This window comes from Centruroides vittatus, unplaced genomic scaffold (genome assembly GCF_030686945.1).
Source record: "Centruroides vittatus isolate TY-2023 unplaced genomic scaffold, ASM3068694v2 scaffold_1431, whole genome shotgun sequence".
Lineage (NCBI taxonomy): Eukaryota > Metazoa > Arthropoda > Arachnida > Scorpiones > Buthidae > Centruroides > Centruroides vittatus.
This window is the reverse complement of record NW_027122678.1, coordinates 918,661-937,480: the sequence shown is the minus strand read 5'-3', so window position 1 is coordinate 937,480 and position 18,820 is coordinate 918,661. Positions and strand designations below refer to the sequence as shown.

The 18,820-nt window shown below is 29.4% G+C and overlaps 3 protein-coding genes across 3 annotated transcripts in view; all 3 read right to left on the bottom strand.

Annotated features, from left to right (window-relative positions):
- The window catches only part of LOC136986986 (uncharacterized), a 461,301-nt gene that overhangs the window by 101,891 nt on the left and 340,590 nt on the right, over positions 1–18,820 (bottom strand). The window lies entirely within an intron of this gene.
- On the bottom strand, positions 355–1,389 carry LOC136987001 (uncharacterized). Its single transcript, XM_067284635.1, has one exon. It carries the CDS (start codon positions 1,338–1,340, stop codon positions 432–434), a length of 909 nt encoding a protein of 302 aa, XP_067140736.1. The 5' UTR covers positions 1,341–1,389; the 3' UTR covers positions 355–431.
- Positions 3,947–18,820, bottom strand: part of LOC136987008 (cholecystokinin receptor type A-like) — a 39,263-nt gene continuing 24,389 nt past the window's right edge. The window contains exons 2-4 of the mRNA XM_067284644.1: positions 10,732–10,932; positions 5,321–5,491; positions 3,947–4,546 (exon numbers count right to left, since the gene is read on the bottom strand). Coding sequence (XP_067140745.1) covers positions 3,981–4,546; positions 5,321–5,491; positions 10,732–10,932 — 938 coding nt within the window. The 3' untranslated portion in view covers positions 3,947–3,980. The remainder of the gene's footprint in view (positions 4,547–5,320; positions 5,492–10,731; positions 10,933–18,820) is intronic.

The window sequence follows — 18,820 nt, the reverse complement described above, 5'->3', positions numbered from 1 at the left end:
ATATGATTCAATATTTATCTAATTATAAATAAAATTAGTTTAATTAGAATTATTCACATATTCCAACAGTAGCTACTGCCTACCTGGTGCTATGAAGCTTTATTACAATGCTACTTCACGATGTCCCGATTTCTGTTACGAATTTATGGCAATCATTTACGATGCCACTCAAGCCGTAAAAATGTAAATAGTCAAATAAAACTTTTTATTCTGTTATAATATTAATTCACAGCTAACAAAGTGTTGTAAAATTGAAGAATTCAATGTTTCTTCCTATTTTACAAGAATTTATATAAATAGTGTAAAATCAGATTGAATTATTACTATGTCATTTATCTAAAAGGTGAAATTTCTTTAATTGTTTAAAATCATGTTTCATTAAATTATAATCTCTGTTTTTATATAAAATTCTATTCGTGTTTAAATTTAAATTAATCATACATTAAATCGATATAATTTTGAATGCGAATTGGTACTGGAAGTGTTCTAATTCCAAGAGGTAAATTCCAATTATCGTACAGAATTTTTCTCACTCTACAACGACATAAATGCTGCAGTTCTGAAGGCCGCAATACCCGTTGTGTTAGATACTTAATCAATCCCAAATCACTTAACTCTTCTATTAAAAACTTGCAAATGACAATATTTATATGATGATCATTTGTGACACAGAAATTCTTCGTCAGTTCTTTTAAGCTAATTGGAGGAAGTGCTCTCATCAATATTCGCAAACAACTTAATAGATCTTGAAATGGTTCAAACTCGTTGATGTTTTGTATTGTGAGAACTGCTGTCGATTCCATCCATTTTAGTATAATTTTTAAGAAATCTTTAAGAATATCCAATTTATAGATTTCATATTCTTCGTAATCTCCCAAGAGGGCTCCGTGTCGAAGGAGTAACAACAACAACTTGGGATTAGTATACTTAACAGCGTATTGACACGAATGGGATACGTCGTTGGTGTAAGTAAAAGTGCAATCGACTAGTCGATGACCTTGCCATAGAAATCTGCAAGAATTTGCATGGTTTATGAAGTATCGAAAACATTCTAATGCTTGTTCTTTCCAATCTGCACGCTGAAAAATCAGCATGCAATGATCAGTGCTACGATAAACTTTTCGAAGAACGTTGGTAACTAAATTACTGTCCTTGATATTCCATTTGTAACATTTAAAGGCCATAAACAAAAGGTAAAATTCTTCTATTGCTTGAAATTCTATGGAATCACAAATGTTTTCTTTATAATATTCGTAAACTTCAACTATTTTTCTTAATACGTCTTCTTTATCTTCATGGTCTTCAGAATAAAATATTAATTTCAACAGTTCCCGTGACATTTTACATCAATTTCTTTAAAATATTATTTCAAATAACATAAAAATTACAAGTTTTATCAATCTTCGAAACGTATGATATAAATTTTAATTTGAAATTCGATTTGTGGTTCGTTATAAATTAAGCTAAATCGAAAATTTCGTTCTTAATTTTGAATTTAAATATTTAAATTAAATTCATATTTATTAAAGATTTAAGTGTTTATAAAGAAATTAAGTGCATGTTTGAAGATATATTATTTTGATTATAAAAAATATTTTATAGTTTTTTAATAGAACTATAAATTTCTTCAATATGAGTACTTCATAATTCAAATTGGAAATTTTGTTTTAACCTTTCTTGTTCCTGTGGTTGTATTTTTATGATTTACAACAAATTTTTTCTAACACACACTCCACTTTTTTATTATTGATATGATCGCTTCTTAACGTTTATCTGACTAAATTGTAGATTTGCTTGTTTTCACTAACCTTTTCATTTTATGCACTCAATAAATCTCTTAAATTAAATTTTGATAGGCGAATCTTGAAATCAGCAAGCGTTTGATCGACATTTTGGCTAGCACCTTTGTATCTTTATTTCAGTTGTACCCTTTACAGAATTGTCATTGCTTTGTAGTACTATTCCACCGGTAGCCGAAAAGGCAAGAACCATTGAAGAGTAATAGTTTGTCATAGATTCTCGTCTGACCAATTGGCTGGACTTGTTAATTTTACAGGGATTTTTTCACGTATCTAACACCCATATAGGGCGAGATTCGCAGAGACAGTCTTCACGAGTGACACACTCCTTTGGAAGATCGTCCATGTGTTGCGTTGTTTTATCCAATTATTCCACTTCGCTTTGCATTACATGACCATACCATTGCAATTGAAATTTTATCGTGCTTTCATTAATAGTACAAACTATAAGATTTTACAAATTTTCTTTTTGGCATTCGATTCAGTCTCATTGTGCCAAGAGGCCATTGTATCATGAATATTTCGTTCTTGAGTTTGTTTTCTTGTTCAAGAAAGGAATCCTTATAATAATGCGTTCGGTTTTGTTTAGTACACTAAATAATTTCGATTGTAAATTGTATCGTTTAATGCTCTATAAGTTAATAAACGACTAAATTATTTACTCGGTATTTATAACACATTTATGACAATTGTAAAATTTTAGAAATCATCACAGTCCAATTTGTTTAATTGCACATTCTTTGGCGCATGTATTCTCCATGAATCTTCTCCATTGAATTTAAGAATTTTTATAGCCATATTGGCATCATTAAAATTTACTAGCAATTTAAAAATATATTAAATTATACTTAATATTTTTTTCCGCATTATGGTTCATTTACCATTTTATCATTACTTGAATAACTGGGACTATTCATCTACCCGTGAAAACACTATGAGATAGTATGTGCTCTCTAAAAATGTTTCGGGATGGTTTGTCCCAGTTATGTTACCTCCAAATTTCCCCACTTTCACATTGCTAGAACCCACGTTGGAACTGAAAAGGGCTTGGTACTCAACAGGGAGGAAAGAATAAAAAATAAAAATGCTTGATAAATATTTTCCTAAATAACATAGATTCATATAATTCCAATCATTTTCCAAAGTTGTCAAATATTTTCTGTTTTTTTTGATTTATTATCTTTTTTTAAAGATTTTTCTTTGTTATTTTCAAATGATTTATCTTTCATTTGAGGGTGTCAAACATCTTTTTCTTACTATTTCTTGATACTGAAGCGTCACTTCTTTGTTTTATTTTAACTTACCTTCTATACTTTATATTTTTCTAGGTTAAAATTAAAAAGTAAATTATCATTAATGGTATTTAAAGCACATACACTTAAAGAATTAATTTTATATTAAATTTCTCACTTTTTTCGATTAGAAACTGAACAGAGATCAAAAGCTTTAAATATTTTCTCTTTCAAAAATTTCTCTTTCGAAAATTTCGCGTGACTACTTGTTGGCGAGGCGCAAATCCCCCCCCCCCCCCCCCAACGGGGTGTCTACCAGTGTTCGGGGTTTTATCCACTCGGCTACTAGTGGACACAATACGGGGGCGTCACCCAGAAGAATTTTCTACAATACACTATCATATATGAGTATTATATATGTAAAGGAAAACCCAAGTGGCACAATCAGTGGTGAGGGCACGAAACCTCCACCAACCTACAAACAATTTTATCCACTCGGCCTATAGTGGACAATTAAATTATTATACTTGACTATTTTAAAAACAGTTAAAAAATCAATTTGGAGCACCCATTCAAAGATTTCAAAGATTGTCTCTAGCTTCAAATTTTATTAATAGATTCAATTTCTTCATTATATTTAGCAATTTAGAAATATGAGCTAATGTCTATGAACATTAATAAAATACAGTGAAACACTAAAAGACATAAAAAACGCTTATACTCGAAATCGTTAGTGGTCGCATAGTCGGAGTTTTACTGAGTAAAAACTCCTCATAAACACCAATTTTGCTGGTAATCATTGGTGGTGCTGAAGTATATGTTTTACTCTATTTCACATTCATTATTAATTTTAAAAACATTGAAAAGACGTTCTTAACGATAATTGTTAAAAGTTTATTATAATATAACGATATACAGTTGAATAAAGGATGAATTTAATACATTTTAATTAAATTTCCGGTTCAGAAATAGTTTTCGTAGAGGAATTCATAGATTTTTTAGAATTAGAATTATCGTGGTACGAAGTACTAAGCGTCGTTCTGAATGCCACTTCTTTACATTGATTGCTCCAAGCTCTTCTCTTGCAACCGAACAATCCCATGAAACTTTGACGAAATTTTAAATTCATGAAGCAATAAGTAATTGGATTACAGCAAGAAGATGTATAAGCCAATAATTGGAAAAATGAGATTCCATAATAACCGAGTCCTTCGTAAAGAGAGCGAGGATCGTAAAGCGAAACTGTATTGATGACGTAAAGGGGTGTCCAACAGATAAAAAATTCTAGCACGACAACGAATAGCATTTTAAACACTCTCCTTTTCTGCGATAGTGATTTATCAAGATTACTGGCACGAATCCCTTGATAAGAAATATTATTTTCTTTACATTGTTGCTTCGGTTTAAAACTACTTGAAGATAAAGATGTATGACTGTCGATGCGTTGTGTCCCAGATGAATTCTTGGGATAAAAATGAATATGAAGTTTATTCGATCCATTTTCTGTAGTAATTTCTGAAATAATAAGTTATTTTTAAGTTATTTATGGCAGTAATATGTTAAATTTATTTTAATAATCATGCACACGATAGCTCAGAAGACAGTTAACCTTTTATTGGATTGGTAAGGCATAGCAACGCATAAGCGACCTAATAGAGGCTGGTTGGTTTATTTCTTTACGGCAAAGCAACGCGTGGGCGATCTTCCGAAGGGGTATCTTACGGGAAGACTTTCTATGGAAACTCGGTCCTTATTTAGGTGTTACTAACGTGAAGAAAATCCGAAAATTTCGCGTGACTACTTGTTGGCGAGGCGCAAATCATTGCGCCTCGCCAACGGGGTGTCTACCAGTGTTCGGGTTTTATCCACTCGGCTACTAGTGGACACAATACGGGGGCGTCACCCAGAAGAATTTTCTACAATACACTATCATATATGAGTATTATATATGTAAAGGAAAACCCAAGTGGCACAATCAGTGGTGAGGGCACGAAACCTCCACCAACCTACAAACAATTTTATCCACTCGGCCTATAGTGGACAATTAAATTATTATACTTGACTATTTTAAAAACAGTTAAAAAATCAATTTGGAGCACCCATTCAAGTTTCAGAAACTGTCTGATAGAATCAACTAAGTAGATTTATATCGAAAAAAAAAAAAAAAAAAAAAAAAAAAAGACAACACGCAACTGTTCTAAACCTGGTTTTGAATGTTTTTAAAAATATATAACTGTCTTTTGGGCCACCCTGTTTATAATTAAAGATAATAAGATGCGTAAGAAGAACCTTGTCCTTGGCATTTTAAAGGTTTGATTGTTTTCCATAACGTTCCAACTATAAATGAATAGGTAACTGTCATGATGAGCAATGGTACGACTAGAAGAATGACATCCAAGAATAAGTTAAAGATTTTCTCTGATATTTCGGAAGGCCAACTCTCTCTACATTTATATTTATCTAAAGGAAAATAAAAAACAAATAAAATTTCATCACTATTCATGATCAATTGCTATTATCATAATTTAATAAGATCGATCCATCATCATGAATTATTTATGAGTAATAAAAGTTTCCACAATATATTAATTTTCAAAATTAAAATATGTTTATTTATAACGATTAATATAATAAATTAATTATGAAATTAAATTATTATAATTAAATATTAATAAATAACAAGAAAATATATTTATAAAATCATAAATACATTTAAAAAAATTAATTTAAAAAGTCGTACTTAATTAAAAGCAGAGAAACAAAGACATTATTATGAGATTGTCGCGATATAACAAACGATATTTCTTCGTTATATCGCTTTTTATTAAATTCAATACATTTCTGTAGTTGTCCCGGCGGTTAAGGCGTCATCCTACCGCTCCGTAGGACTCGGGTTCGAATTCAAGCAGTCAAAAACCCCAGGAATTTTTCGGAGGTGGCCTATCCCGGATATAGGAGTTTCTGTTCTTCACCTCTCCAGACATCTTTGTAGACCTGACCTCTCTATTATCAATTATTTCTTGTCCTGAACTCTTTCACGGGTATAATATAAAAAATATAACGCAGTCAAACCTGTGAATAACGGCCACTGATGAGAATCTAAACAAGATGGCTGCTGTTTGGATATTATTTTGTATGCATCTCAAAAAGAAACGTTCCTGAAAATAATGGCCGCCGTTTACAGGTGGCTGTCATTGGAGGTTCAACTGTATTTAACAAATTCTTCTATTATAATTTAAAAATAATTAAAGCATAAATTTTAAATATTTAAATTTAAAAAATAAAAATAAAAATGTAGCGAATAAGATAATTGAACGTATTATAAAATAAATTTAATTATCATCATTTAAGAAATGTTGTTTCAAATTTCTTTTTATATTATTTTTTATATTTTTCATGTTAAATTATCAAAGTAATTTAAGTAAAATGGATAAATTACAACGTTAATGTGTATAGCCCTATAGCTTTTATGCGTGGGCAGTATTTTCTTACAGCTGGAATGGAGTTTGTCTGTTGTGACTTTGATAAGTTTGACAAGTAATAAGTGCAAGCTGCTCATATGAATCTACGGATGTCCTTGTCAATCAAGTGAAGTAACGGTCAACTGCCCTTACAAGTTGAAAAGAACAGTCCAATGACCATATACAAATCGAATGTATTGTCTGTAGAAGCTGAAGAAACAACACTAACGTAGCATAAAAGGTTATTTTATAGCCCCAGTAAAATATATTTTTCAAATTTAAAAGTTTGTAAAAAAAAAATGTTCTTGGGAATTATTTTTAAATACACTTCAAAAAGAAATGTTCCTGAAAAAATGGCCGCAATTTAGAGATGTTCGTTATTAGTGGTTTGACTATTTGAAAGATTATTTTATTAAAATTTAGAAACAACTAAAAGAGAAAATACAAATTAAAGAAAACAAATTCATGAGTGTTTTGTTTCAGAACTTTATATAGAATAAATTATTAGAAAACTTCTTTTTGGAACACTTTTAAAACAATTGAAGTTTATTAAAAAATGCAAAAATAATAATTAATTGTGTATTTTATATATAAAAACCATTGACTCATTTTATATTATATGTACTGATTAATGTACAAGAGTAGCCCATAAGTCAGTTAACTGAGACGCTGCAATTATTATTCGAAAATCACTAGATTTATCGCTTTGGACTTACCCAATAACGTTAACATTGCAGAATGCACTAAACCGTGCATAAAAAATGCTAATACTGTATATTCCTTCAATTAATCAATAAATAATCAGAATAATTAAATATTTGTCATGTACTGTACTTTATATATAGGCCCTAAATATTAAATTTAATATTCTAAACATCAAAAATAAAGAAAGTAGAATATTCATGTCATATGTAACGTCAAAATTTAATGCAATTATCGTGCCTTCGTCTATTAAGCTTTCCAGTGTTTAGCGTTTTTATTAAATTTTAAAAAATTACAAAAAATAAAATAATTAAGGACAAAAACGTCTATTAAAATTTTTTGAAATTTATTTCATGAAATATTTTTTAAATTTTAATAATTAAAAGTTACTGCCAATGGCTGCTTCTGTAGCAAACTGCTATGTAAGTACACCAATTGAATAGATAGTTTCATATCAAACGGATCAAACTATTGGTTTGCTTACTTAATTCTCACTTAGAAACAACCAATTGTAAGTTATATATATAATATATATATATATATAATAATACTAGCTGACCCGGCCACACGTTGTTGTGGCTCAAAATGTATCTGTTATAAATGTATAACACTTCCCCCGTGGGGGGAATTTCAAAAAATCCCTTCTTAGTGTACATTCTCTTGACGTACCCTATTAAAACGCAATCAAAAACGCATCTAAAATAGTATAATAAAAGCCGAGTTCTTCACAGTAAGCCTTAATCCCGTCACTTTTCCCCGCTGGGGAATATCGAAAAAATCCCTTTTTAGTGTATATTCTGTTGACGTAACCTATTAAAACGCAATTAAAAACGCAAAAAACCGCATGTAAAATAGTATAATAGAAGCCGAGTTCTTCACGGTAAGCCTTAATCCCGTCCATCTCCCCCCAGTAGGGGGAATTTCGACATGTATATTATATAAAAACACGTGCGTATTCGAATGCAACGTTGTGTCAAAATTTCAAAGGAATCGGTAGGAACAAACGAACGTTATATTTTATTTATATAGATAGATAGAAAATGATCTGCTTCAGTCCATTCTCACAGAAAAGCATAATGCCTGACAGAAAAGCAAACTTAGGTCGTCGGAAGTTAGCGCCATCTGTTGGACATAAAAGCCTTAATCCATATATAAATATATTTTTGAAAGGGGGGAAATGGTGTAGGGGTATGAAAAATAGATAGTAGCCGATTCTCAGACCTACTGAATATGCATATGAAATTTGGTAAAAATCGGTAAAGCCGTTTCGGAGGAGTAAGGTAACTAACATTGTGACACGAGAATTTTATATATAAGATAATATTTTATTACAAAATTGAATAAAACTTTTCATATACTTTAGTATTATTATAAACTAATTAATAAAGACTATTTTATTTATTATTTATAGTATTTTGCTTGTATTTAAGATAAATTAAGTAATAATTTTTCCTCAGATATTAAAAGAATTAATTGACAAAGAACAAATTAAAAATTAACTCTAATAAATGTACTTTTTCTATTAAAAATACAGTATAAAAATATATAATTTATTTATTGAATTAAAATTCCGAACGTAACAGAACCGAGTTAAATTACAATAGATTTTCCTCTTTTACGATCTGATTTATTTCTGTAAAATCCTAAAAATAATTCCTTTATTCGTTATAAACTGTATCATAAACAGATGTTATATTTTTGAAAGTATCACTTAGAGGGGAAAAGAAAAGAAAGAGACAGCAAGAGGGGAGATAAAGGAAGAAGAGAAGAGAGAGGAAAGAAGGAAAAACAGGAATATAGTGAGAAAAAGAAGAAAAAAAGTTAAAAGAGAGAAAAAAAGGGAGAGAGGGATAAGAGAAGAGAGAAGGGATGAGAACGAAGGAAAATACAGAGAAAGAAGAGAAGGAGAAAAGAGAGGCCAATTAAATATACATCATTAAATTATAGTATTTTATATAATCATAGTAGAAAGTTATACCTGTCGTAAAGCGAGGTCAATTTTATGTAAGAACAATAAAGCAAGCGAATTATACTAGCTTTTTTTCTTTTTCTTTTTTAAAATGATTGCTATTCCTTAGAGAAAGATGAAACGTTCAAACAGTTCACGCCTATTTTTAGTGACTTCTGCTTCTAACAATCAATAGAATCAAGGTTTGAAAGAGATAAGGAGGGACCTGAATTAGTCACGAATATAGAGCCTAGTCTATTCGAAAGTCATAGAAATATACTTTTACTTAAAGAAATCAATAAAAATAAATTTTCGTTATTTACACAATGTATTTTCTATATAAAAGACACAACTTTGGAAGTTTTCTACTTTCGTGCACCAATTGACTTTGATTGACCTATCTACCTGGGCATTGATATAGCAGTAATTACTGAACTAAGCTTTAAATCTTTAGTATAGTTGTGGAATTACTGTATACTAAAATAAAGACGGGGAAATTTTACATTTTAATCTAAATCAATTAAATTATTAAAATGATTTAATGAAGCAAAATTAAAATTTATTTCTGATACTTTTTCTCATTATCCAATACTAATATCTGATAAACAGGTAGAATGTAAAGAAATATATTTTTTAAACTTTTAATTCAGAAAATAGCTAAATATATTCTCTTAATTCCAATACAATGCTTAATATTATTTATTTTTACATAATTTTAGAAATATTATTTGTTTATGAGTAAGAATTCAAAAGGGCAAAGCTCAGCAAAAAGTCAAAAATTTTACATATACTTATAAATTTAAAATTTGTAATCCTAGAATAAATTTTATATTTATATTTTCCATAAATTTTAAATATGTTCTTTTAAAAATTCAGCAACCAGTTGTGTAACTTTCCAGAAGAAAAAAACCCTATTACATAACCTAAACGTTAAAAATATTTGTATATGACGCCATTTGTTATGAGATAATAGGTTAATAAGAAGAAATAACCTCTATGTTATTGATTAATATAAAATGGCCAAAAAATTGAATTTTGACGGTAAAGATGGTTTTTAAATATATTAAACCTTTTTTGGGATCATGTGTCAACCCCACTAGAGATATGACACATAATCCCCCTCTATTTCCTCAACCCCTTAACTTTCAACCACCAAAATTTATTAGGGTCAATGTCCCTTATATGCAAGTTATCAAACCAATTTTCGTTACTTAATCTTATTTTAATCCTGAGATATTAAAGAAAATAGATGCTAATATATATATAACACCACATACAACTCACGCAATATCACACACACACACACACACACACATACAGGGAATTTTCCCTCTCTTTTTGACATTTTTGCTTTCAGAAATCATAAAAAGTTGAGATTTGATATAACCCGGATGGTCAAATTTGACACAATTACAATAATTTCCAGTGTTAACAGCCAAACATTAAGTAAAATTTTTAACAACAGATGGCACTAGATGTAATTTGGTAAACAAAACACTCCTCAACTAACCTCTTCCTTTAAACTTCACGTTAAAAAGCCTACTCTAATCGCTTGAAATTAGTATATAACACGCATAAAAATGACTTACCAGTATCTCTTATAGGTTGAAGTTGACTAAGTACAGATATGGGTAGCATACAAAGAAGGGAAGCCGCCCAAACCACTCCAATCATCCTATAGGCGTGTGACAACGTTTGCCATTCTCTAGATTTTAAAGGGTGACAAATGGCATAGTAGCGCTCGATAGACATGGCTACTAATGTCCAAGCACTCACACTCACCGACACGGCTGAAACGAAAAACAAATAAATGAATAATAAAATATATGTAAACATTTGAATCTATTCTTCAGATCAATAGCTTCAAATGGGTTTTATATAACAGCGGGAAGGTAACTTGACAAAAAATGGCCCCTCAACTTTTGACATTTTTTGACTCAGAGAACCTTGAAATGACTAGAAATGCAAAAACAAATTTGGGATTTTTTTTTCTATATGTATGGTTGTTAGTATGTGTATAGGGGTACGATTTTGTTTATCCAATTTGAAGCTTAATATCTCCTGTGCATTTCGTCGAACGTTTCTGAAATTCTGCACTGAAGTTTGTGTATTAGGGCCATTGATACTGTTAAATTTTGGTAATTAAAGGTCAAGAAGATGGGGAGATAGAAGGGTTTACGTGCATATCTGGAGTGGAGTCGGAAGTAATCATTTTACTCATTATTAGCATTTGCGATCTTTTTTATAAAACTCATCCCTACCCTCAAGATTAAGCTTTTTGCCATTTATAATAATTAATTATAAGAAAAATTTCGTAAAATAACATAACAGATGGCGCGATATACAATTTTGAATTCTTTTGCCGGGAAAGTTACGCAACACGTCGCTGGAGTTTTTATGTATGTTTTTTCGTCTTCTCGGATATCAAAAGAGGTCTTGTTTACTTTACTTACAGTTTTGAGGCCCTTTTATATTAAAAACAAAGTTAAAGGTCAGTTTTGAGACCCCGTAAATGAGGCCTTAACCAATTTATCCTGCTATGATAGAGCCTAGGGCAATACAGTGGGAAGTTTCGATTATGCTCAGACCGTAGATAAATGTCGACTTGAGAGGCCTCTTATATGACGTAAAATCAGAATCACGTGATAATTATTACTATATTTTAAGAGTTTAGTACTAGGTTTGGAGTAATGGATTAAAATCAGGTGTCATTAAGCATATACTTGTGTATATGAGACCAACAGTGAAAACCTACATCACGTACGCCTAAAAAGCGCCACTGAGGCCACACGATGAATTATAACGTCACATTTAAAACTTTTATTAAGTTTTGGACAATTTATGTAATATTTATCCATATTATATAAATAAATATATGGATTAATTATAATTGTTTACCTTAATCGAACGTGTAGATTGTCAGTTAAATAAGTTGAGTAACGTTCAAATAGATGATATTATTAATTAAAATTTGCGTATACTTTCGATTAAGATTACGCTTTATAAGAATATAATAGAATATACAGTATATTGTACTTTAAAGAGCACACATAAGGATAAATAATAGCATAGTAAGTAAGATATTATATTATATGCCCTATATTTTCCCGTAGTATAGATGAGTACAATAGATAAGAGATACATACAAGAGTTTATAAGAACACATTAGGATAGGGCATGATTTAGACTAGCTGTGGCCTTATGCTGACAAAGTACAAGAGGCCCTTTCTCGTTGACGAAATAATAATGGGCAATATGAACTGAGGCCCATAGAACGAAGTCCCTCGTAACGTGAGACCCAAATCTATATTTTTCAAGGCTAAAGAAACGTAGATGAGGATCCCACGTTATGAGGGTTAACGTATAAACCACTATATAATTATTGCTCATTATTATTTGGTGAACGAGAAAGGGCATCGTGTACGTCTGTCAATTTAGGGCCATAACAAGTCTCACGTTTTACCCTTTGTAGTCTCACGTGTTATGTACTGTATGCCCTGTATTATAGAGGAGTCTAGGCCCTACACTACTCCTTTACTACGCTCTTATATACCCATGTATATACTATATCCTTATGGAGTACAATAATGCTGTATACTATATTAAATCCTTATATAGAGTATTCTTAAAAATACTCCGATTTATGACATTTTACGGAGTGGGCTTTATATTATGCTTTTATGCATTATTTATTTAAATATTTAAATAATGAAATTGTTTAAATAAAATAATATATATATATTATTTGTATTTATAATGACTCCATTGAATTATCGAATAAAAAATAAATAAATTGAGCAAATCTCATTATCTGATTTTATCCAATTAAAGTTTTAAATTGGTCACATATTAAATCAATGGTTGAAAATGTAATTAAAATTCAAATTTTCGCAGCTTAATTCATGTATTTATTTTAATTTTTATAACTATATTTAATAAATATATTCTAAATTATAAGATAAATATTATTTCATTAAATTATCATCTTTCTATGATGTATGAACAAGTTTGCATAATTTAATTTACACAAATGCAATTAAAACTCTCTTCTCAACAGTAGATTCTATACGATTCAATAAAGATATCAATTTGATATTGATGGTCAAGAAAAATTGATTCAAGAAACGTATCATCATCTCCATCACATCAACACCCTATAATCGCCACTACCACCACCATCATCATCATCAAGAGTTGAGGATAATCGAGTAATTATACCCACGACCTTTAATGGGAATTGATTAATCTCAATTAACGATCATTAATGAAGATCCTTCTACTGATTATGGTTCACTATACTCCATTTATGCGAGATATGGGATCTTCCATTAAATTACATGTACAAGTTTTTGAGTCACTTTTGAACCTCTTCCTCCCTGTTATGTACACTTATATACTTTTGACAAACCCCCACTTAATTACGTGTAACATAGTTTATAACCGTCGACATTGAAGAAATGATTTTTAAAAGTTCTGCAAATATAGATAGTTTATTCATAAAACTACTTGTCTAATAGCCACATAAGAACAAATTCCTGTGCCACTAACAGGCCACCGGTGGCCGAGTGGATGAAATCACTTGTGAGTTCGCACCTCGCCAACGGAATGGCCAGGTGGCGTTTTCCGGGTTTTCTTCACGTCAGTAACGCCTAAATAGAGACCAGTTTTCCATAAAAGACCTCTTTCCTCTCGTCAGATCGCATATGTGTCATGTTGCCATAAAAAATAAACTAAATTTTCCTATCCCTAAAAGATGGCCTTGTGATGCACTGATTTAGTCCAGAAACCTAATTTAATTGTATACCACTAATAGGTTACCATTAAAAACCAGGTATCAATGCCTTGCCCCTTTCTCGTATACAATAATGTGTTTTTCTGACCCCCCAAAAGCTGTATACGTAATTAACAGACGATTTCAATTTTTCATTAATATCCCTAATTTAACTAATTTATTTCCGTACACATTATAATAGTTTAAATAATTTAATTTTGAAATTTTAACGAATTAAAAGAGAAATTTATTAATTTAATTAAATATTAATGTATCTTAATTTCCTTAGCTTTCAACAATTAAATTTAAAGATGTGCAAACTATGACCTAATCAAAATAACTAAAGAAACGTTGTTTAAGCAAACAAGATAAGCCTATTATACATGAAATCTGTATTTATTTAATTATAACTTTTAACAATGCAAATTCGATCAAACTTTGCCTATTAACTTGAACATTTCTTTATTTTTTATTTACTATTAAGTCAACAAATTTATAACATTTATCTTCACATTTAATAAAATGAGATATTGCTAATTAATATTATATAATATTTTATCAAAAAATTAATGAAAATTAAAATTTAAGATGAGTTATAACGGTAAATAAAACTATCGCTGCTTACGTCAATTTCTTTCGACCAATCGTCGTTAAGGCAATTAAAAAAATCCTTTCGATTGTATCTTGTATGTTTCGCAAACGACCGCTAATGTTCATAAAATTTATTTTTACATCGTTTTTTCTGCTTCCTTTATTATCTCGGTTATTTTGCTTAAGGATAACTTATCTACTAGCTAATTTCTGAAGTTTTTATCTGTATTTTGCGCTCCATTTCTCCAAAAATTAAAAAAAAAAAAATGTATACTTTTTCTATTACTTAACTTTTTAACTAAGATAAATGACTGTATTATAAACTGATTTTTTGAAAAAAGAAATGATTTTTTATAAAATAAAAGTACAGTCAAACCTCTGAAAACGGCCAGTGATTGAAACATAAAAAAAAAGACCTTTGCTTAGAGGTTAATAACGATGTTTTCGTCGATGTAACCTTCATCGTATGTCTTGATGTGGCCTAAATTTAGCCAAAATATATACGCTTTTATTAAGATTGGAAATGCATTTTGGATGATATAGGTTGGACTGATGAGAGAGTGTAGACTCTGTGCAGGGATGAATGTAGGTTTGCACGTTCGTATTCATACCTAATAATAATCTAGTTATGTCACTAGCTTTGTAACAAATTATTTATGAAATAAACCACTCAAAAATAGCATGTGCAACAGAATATTCTAAGAAAATGAATGTCATATTCAGAATTTTCAGAATTTTCCTCGTTTTATTCCACTTATATCATTATAGTGTTGAATAGACGTTTGTTTATAATGAGTTCTGGAGTCTTCCATCCCCCTTATTTTAATAATAATTCTAATTCTTTTTGTTCAAATAAATAAAAGACAAGTTTCTTCCTCAATAAACAAGCATAAAGTTCGCCTGAAGAATTGTTAAGCTATAGAAAAAGCCTAAATATAAATATATTAATATTAAATTTTGAAATATTTTTCCCAGGGAACAAATATTTTACACTGAAACCTGTCTAAACCGGACTCGTACGGTACCGGATATTTTTCTTGTTTCGCGGGTTTCCGTTTTGAACAGGTTTTTCTGTATACTGTACTTATTTTTCCTAGAAACTGAATAATCCTAAACCATTACAAGAGTTATCAATAGTAGAGAGGATTTTGTACAAATCCTATAATTCTGTACAACTTAACTTTGTAAATAATTGATTAAAAAAGAATAATAAATTCTTGAAAATAAATTACAAGTAATTGTCTCCAAAAATTTAATTAATTTAAATTTGTTCTTGTTACCTTCAGCTGATGTGTTTGAAGGTATTCTAGGAATAAAATGAATGTTTTAAATTAAATCTTTTAAAAAAGACAGCTTTTAAATTGCAAAATTAAACTATTACACGAAGAGTTGGAAAATATGCAAGGCCATTGACTATAAAAAAACGAGTGGAATCGATTTACAAGGGAAAAAAAAGAAAAAATAAGAGAATTGATCAAAGTTATAACATTACAACTTGAACATTATCTTCTTTTTTTAAAGTACCTTATGGATTTTTTATCGATCGAGTGAACAACATTGTAGAAGCTTGTATATCGTATACAAATATAATCATACAGTCAAACCTGCAATAAGGGCCAGCTGTAAACGGCGATCATTATTTCAGGAACGTTGAACAAAAATGAACGAACAACGACTATTTTCTATATTCTCGTTACTGTCCTTTGTTCACAGGTTAACTGTACAGTACTTCTACGTATAAAAAGTATAGTAAAGTTTCACTATATGTCTGTATGTGTAGGCTATGTGAATTGTATATTGTGTTATCAATCTGTATGTCACTACGTATGTATCGTATGTGGTATATATATTGGAATCAATCTGTTTATGAGTATATACTGTACACCCTTCTGGAAAAAGGAAGAGGAAGTCCTAGCTAACGAAGGCCAAATAATACATTTAAATCTTAATATCTCTGTAGAAGTTACCTTTAACATAGCCTTCATAGATCTGGAGCTACATAATTACAAATTTTGTACATAAAATTAATTAAATTTCACTATAAAAGTGAATAAAATATGATGATAATAAGTATACTTGTAATTATGTATGTTGTTTGAATGTTTGTATGCGATTATACGTCTGTACAGTATTAAAATAGTGAAATTACGTGTACGTGTATTAATCTGTCCTCATGCCTGTATGTAATCCTGTACCTGCACTTATGTAGTATGCAAAACAAAATATTGACACTCCACGACACGAACATATCAGAATCATCAACTTTTTACTCAGAAAAACGAATAATTGTTATAAAATATCAAAGAAAAAAAGTGTAATTTTCCTTTCAACACATTAAAAAACTTAGTAAATAGTTAATTGTTTCCATAATATTCACGTTACAATAAGCTAAATACATGAAGCCCGTTGCTAGAGTAACGCACATCACCATTTAACTTTAACAAGCCACAGAAACATCCCTTTTTCTTTGATCTTTTTTGATCCTTTCACTGATTCTTTCTACTTTAAAGAAAGGAAAATATTATCTTAGATCTATCTACCTCCAAAAATTCATGGTATTGATTTAGTTACTATGCTTTATATTTATTAAATGATTCAAAAGTATGCATCCAACTATCGATAATAATATCGTAGATAATTAGGTCTTTGGTAACTGCAGTGAAATTTAAAACTAGACATAGAATTTCATTTTTTAGTTGAGGAAATTCGATACTTTTCAATTTATATATAGAAAAAAAAAAACGCATTTTCAAGAATTTTTTCTATAAATTATTTTATATATAAGTTACGTTTGTACTAAATAATTTTAAAATTTACAGGAAGTTTATAGAGAATTAATAGACAATTTAATGTAATTAATTATATTTATATTTGAGGTAAAGAATATAAATTTATTATTTATTTTTTAAATATATTAAATATTCAAAAGATTGTATTTAAATTTATATAACATCACATAAAAATAAGCGATGCGTTGAATAAATTAAAGCGATGAAGGTTTATAGAAAATTAAAGGTAATTTTAGTGTAATTAATTAAGTTTTAACGACTTTCTAGTATAATTATGAAAGCAATTTTGTGAAGGTTGCTTAATTTACAAAACTTTTCTTTAAATATTTCATATATTTTGTTTTTTTGGTTGAAATTTGAAAAAAAAATTGTAGACTTTCTACTGTATTTGTAAAATAAATAAATAAATAAAGTTACTTCTTATAATAGTGGTCTCTTGCTAGTTTAAAATAATGCCCATACAAGTTCTTAATCATTTGTATCAGAAGTTCGCAAATAAAAATTCGTGCATTCGTGCATTATATTTAAATTATATTCACGAGAGAGTGAATCATATAACGAAAATACATAAATTTACATACAGAGCACTTATTGAAATTTATGTATCTAAGACCATCAATATACATAGAGAAACTTTCGTGCATTCAACATCTATTTTACTGGAAAAAATAATAAATATCTTCTAACATACTGATGGCATAAAAAGGGTTGTATAACATATCAGTTTCTATGGAAAATGTGTTCCTTATTTAATAAGTTATATTAATTTTAAAAATTTATTCAATAAAAACTGTTAAATAATAATTATAATTTAAAATTTAAGCGTAAATTATAATTATTACTTGATATTTAATATAACAAAATAGTAATTTAGATTACTCAACAGCGAGTTTAATTCTTGTCTTAAACTCTACAGTTATTTCCTGCATTCTAATGATCTTTATTCTGATTGATTTTTCGTGTTACTTCACAAAATTACTAAAGTTATAAACAATGAAATTCGTGTGATAAATGATTGCACTTTTAGTAGATGGTGCAACCTCCTTTTATCAAATTCCTGCTAGTGACTAAGTGGATAAGACCACTAAACACTAGACGTGGGTTCGCACCCCACCACGTGGAGCTTTCCGGGTTTTTTCACGTGTATAACACCTAAATAGGGAGCAATTACCATATAGAAAGTCCTCACTCACGTGTGACGTTTGCCTTATCCCATCAATCCGATCCTTTCATGAGTCGCTCGCCTTCTATAGTCATTCAAGTTCTAAAACCGCATACTTTGTTAGACTTTTTTACATAATTTATAACAAAGTTTTAAAATCTTTTAGACGATAATGGTTTTAAAGTTTATATTGAAAAATCTATAAAACTATATCCACTTGAAATCTATAGATTAGTGCATTAAATCGCATTAAACTCTCCCTTTTATGCGACTTTTTAAATATTAAAACTTTGAAAGAATAATCTTTTAAATATTTTAAAGTGAAAATTAAAGTTTTTGTTCTTAAAAAAGTTAAACTTTTAAGC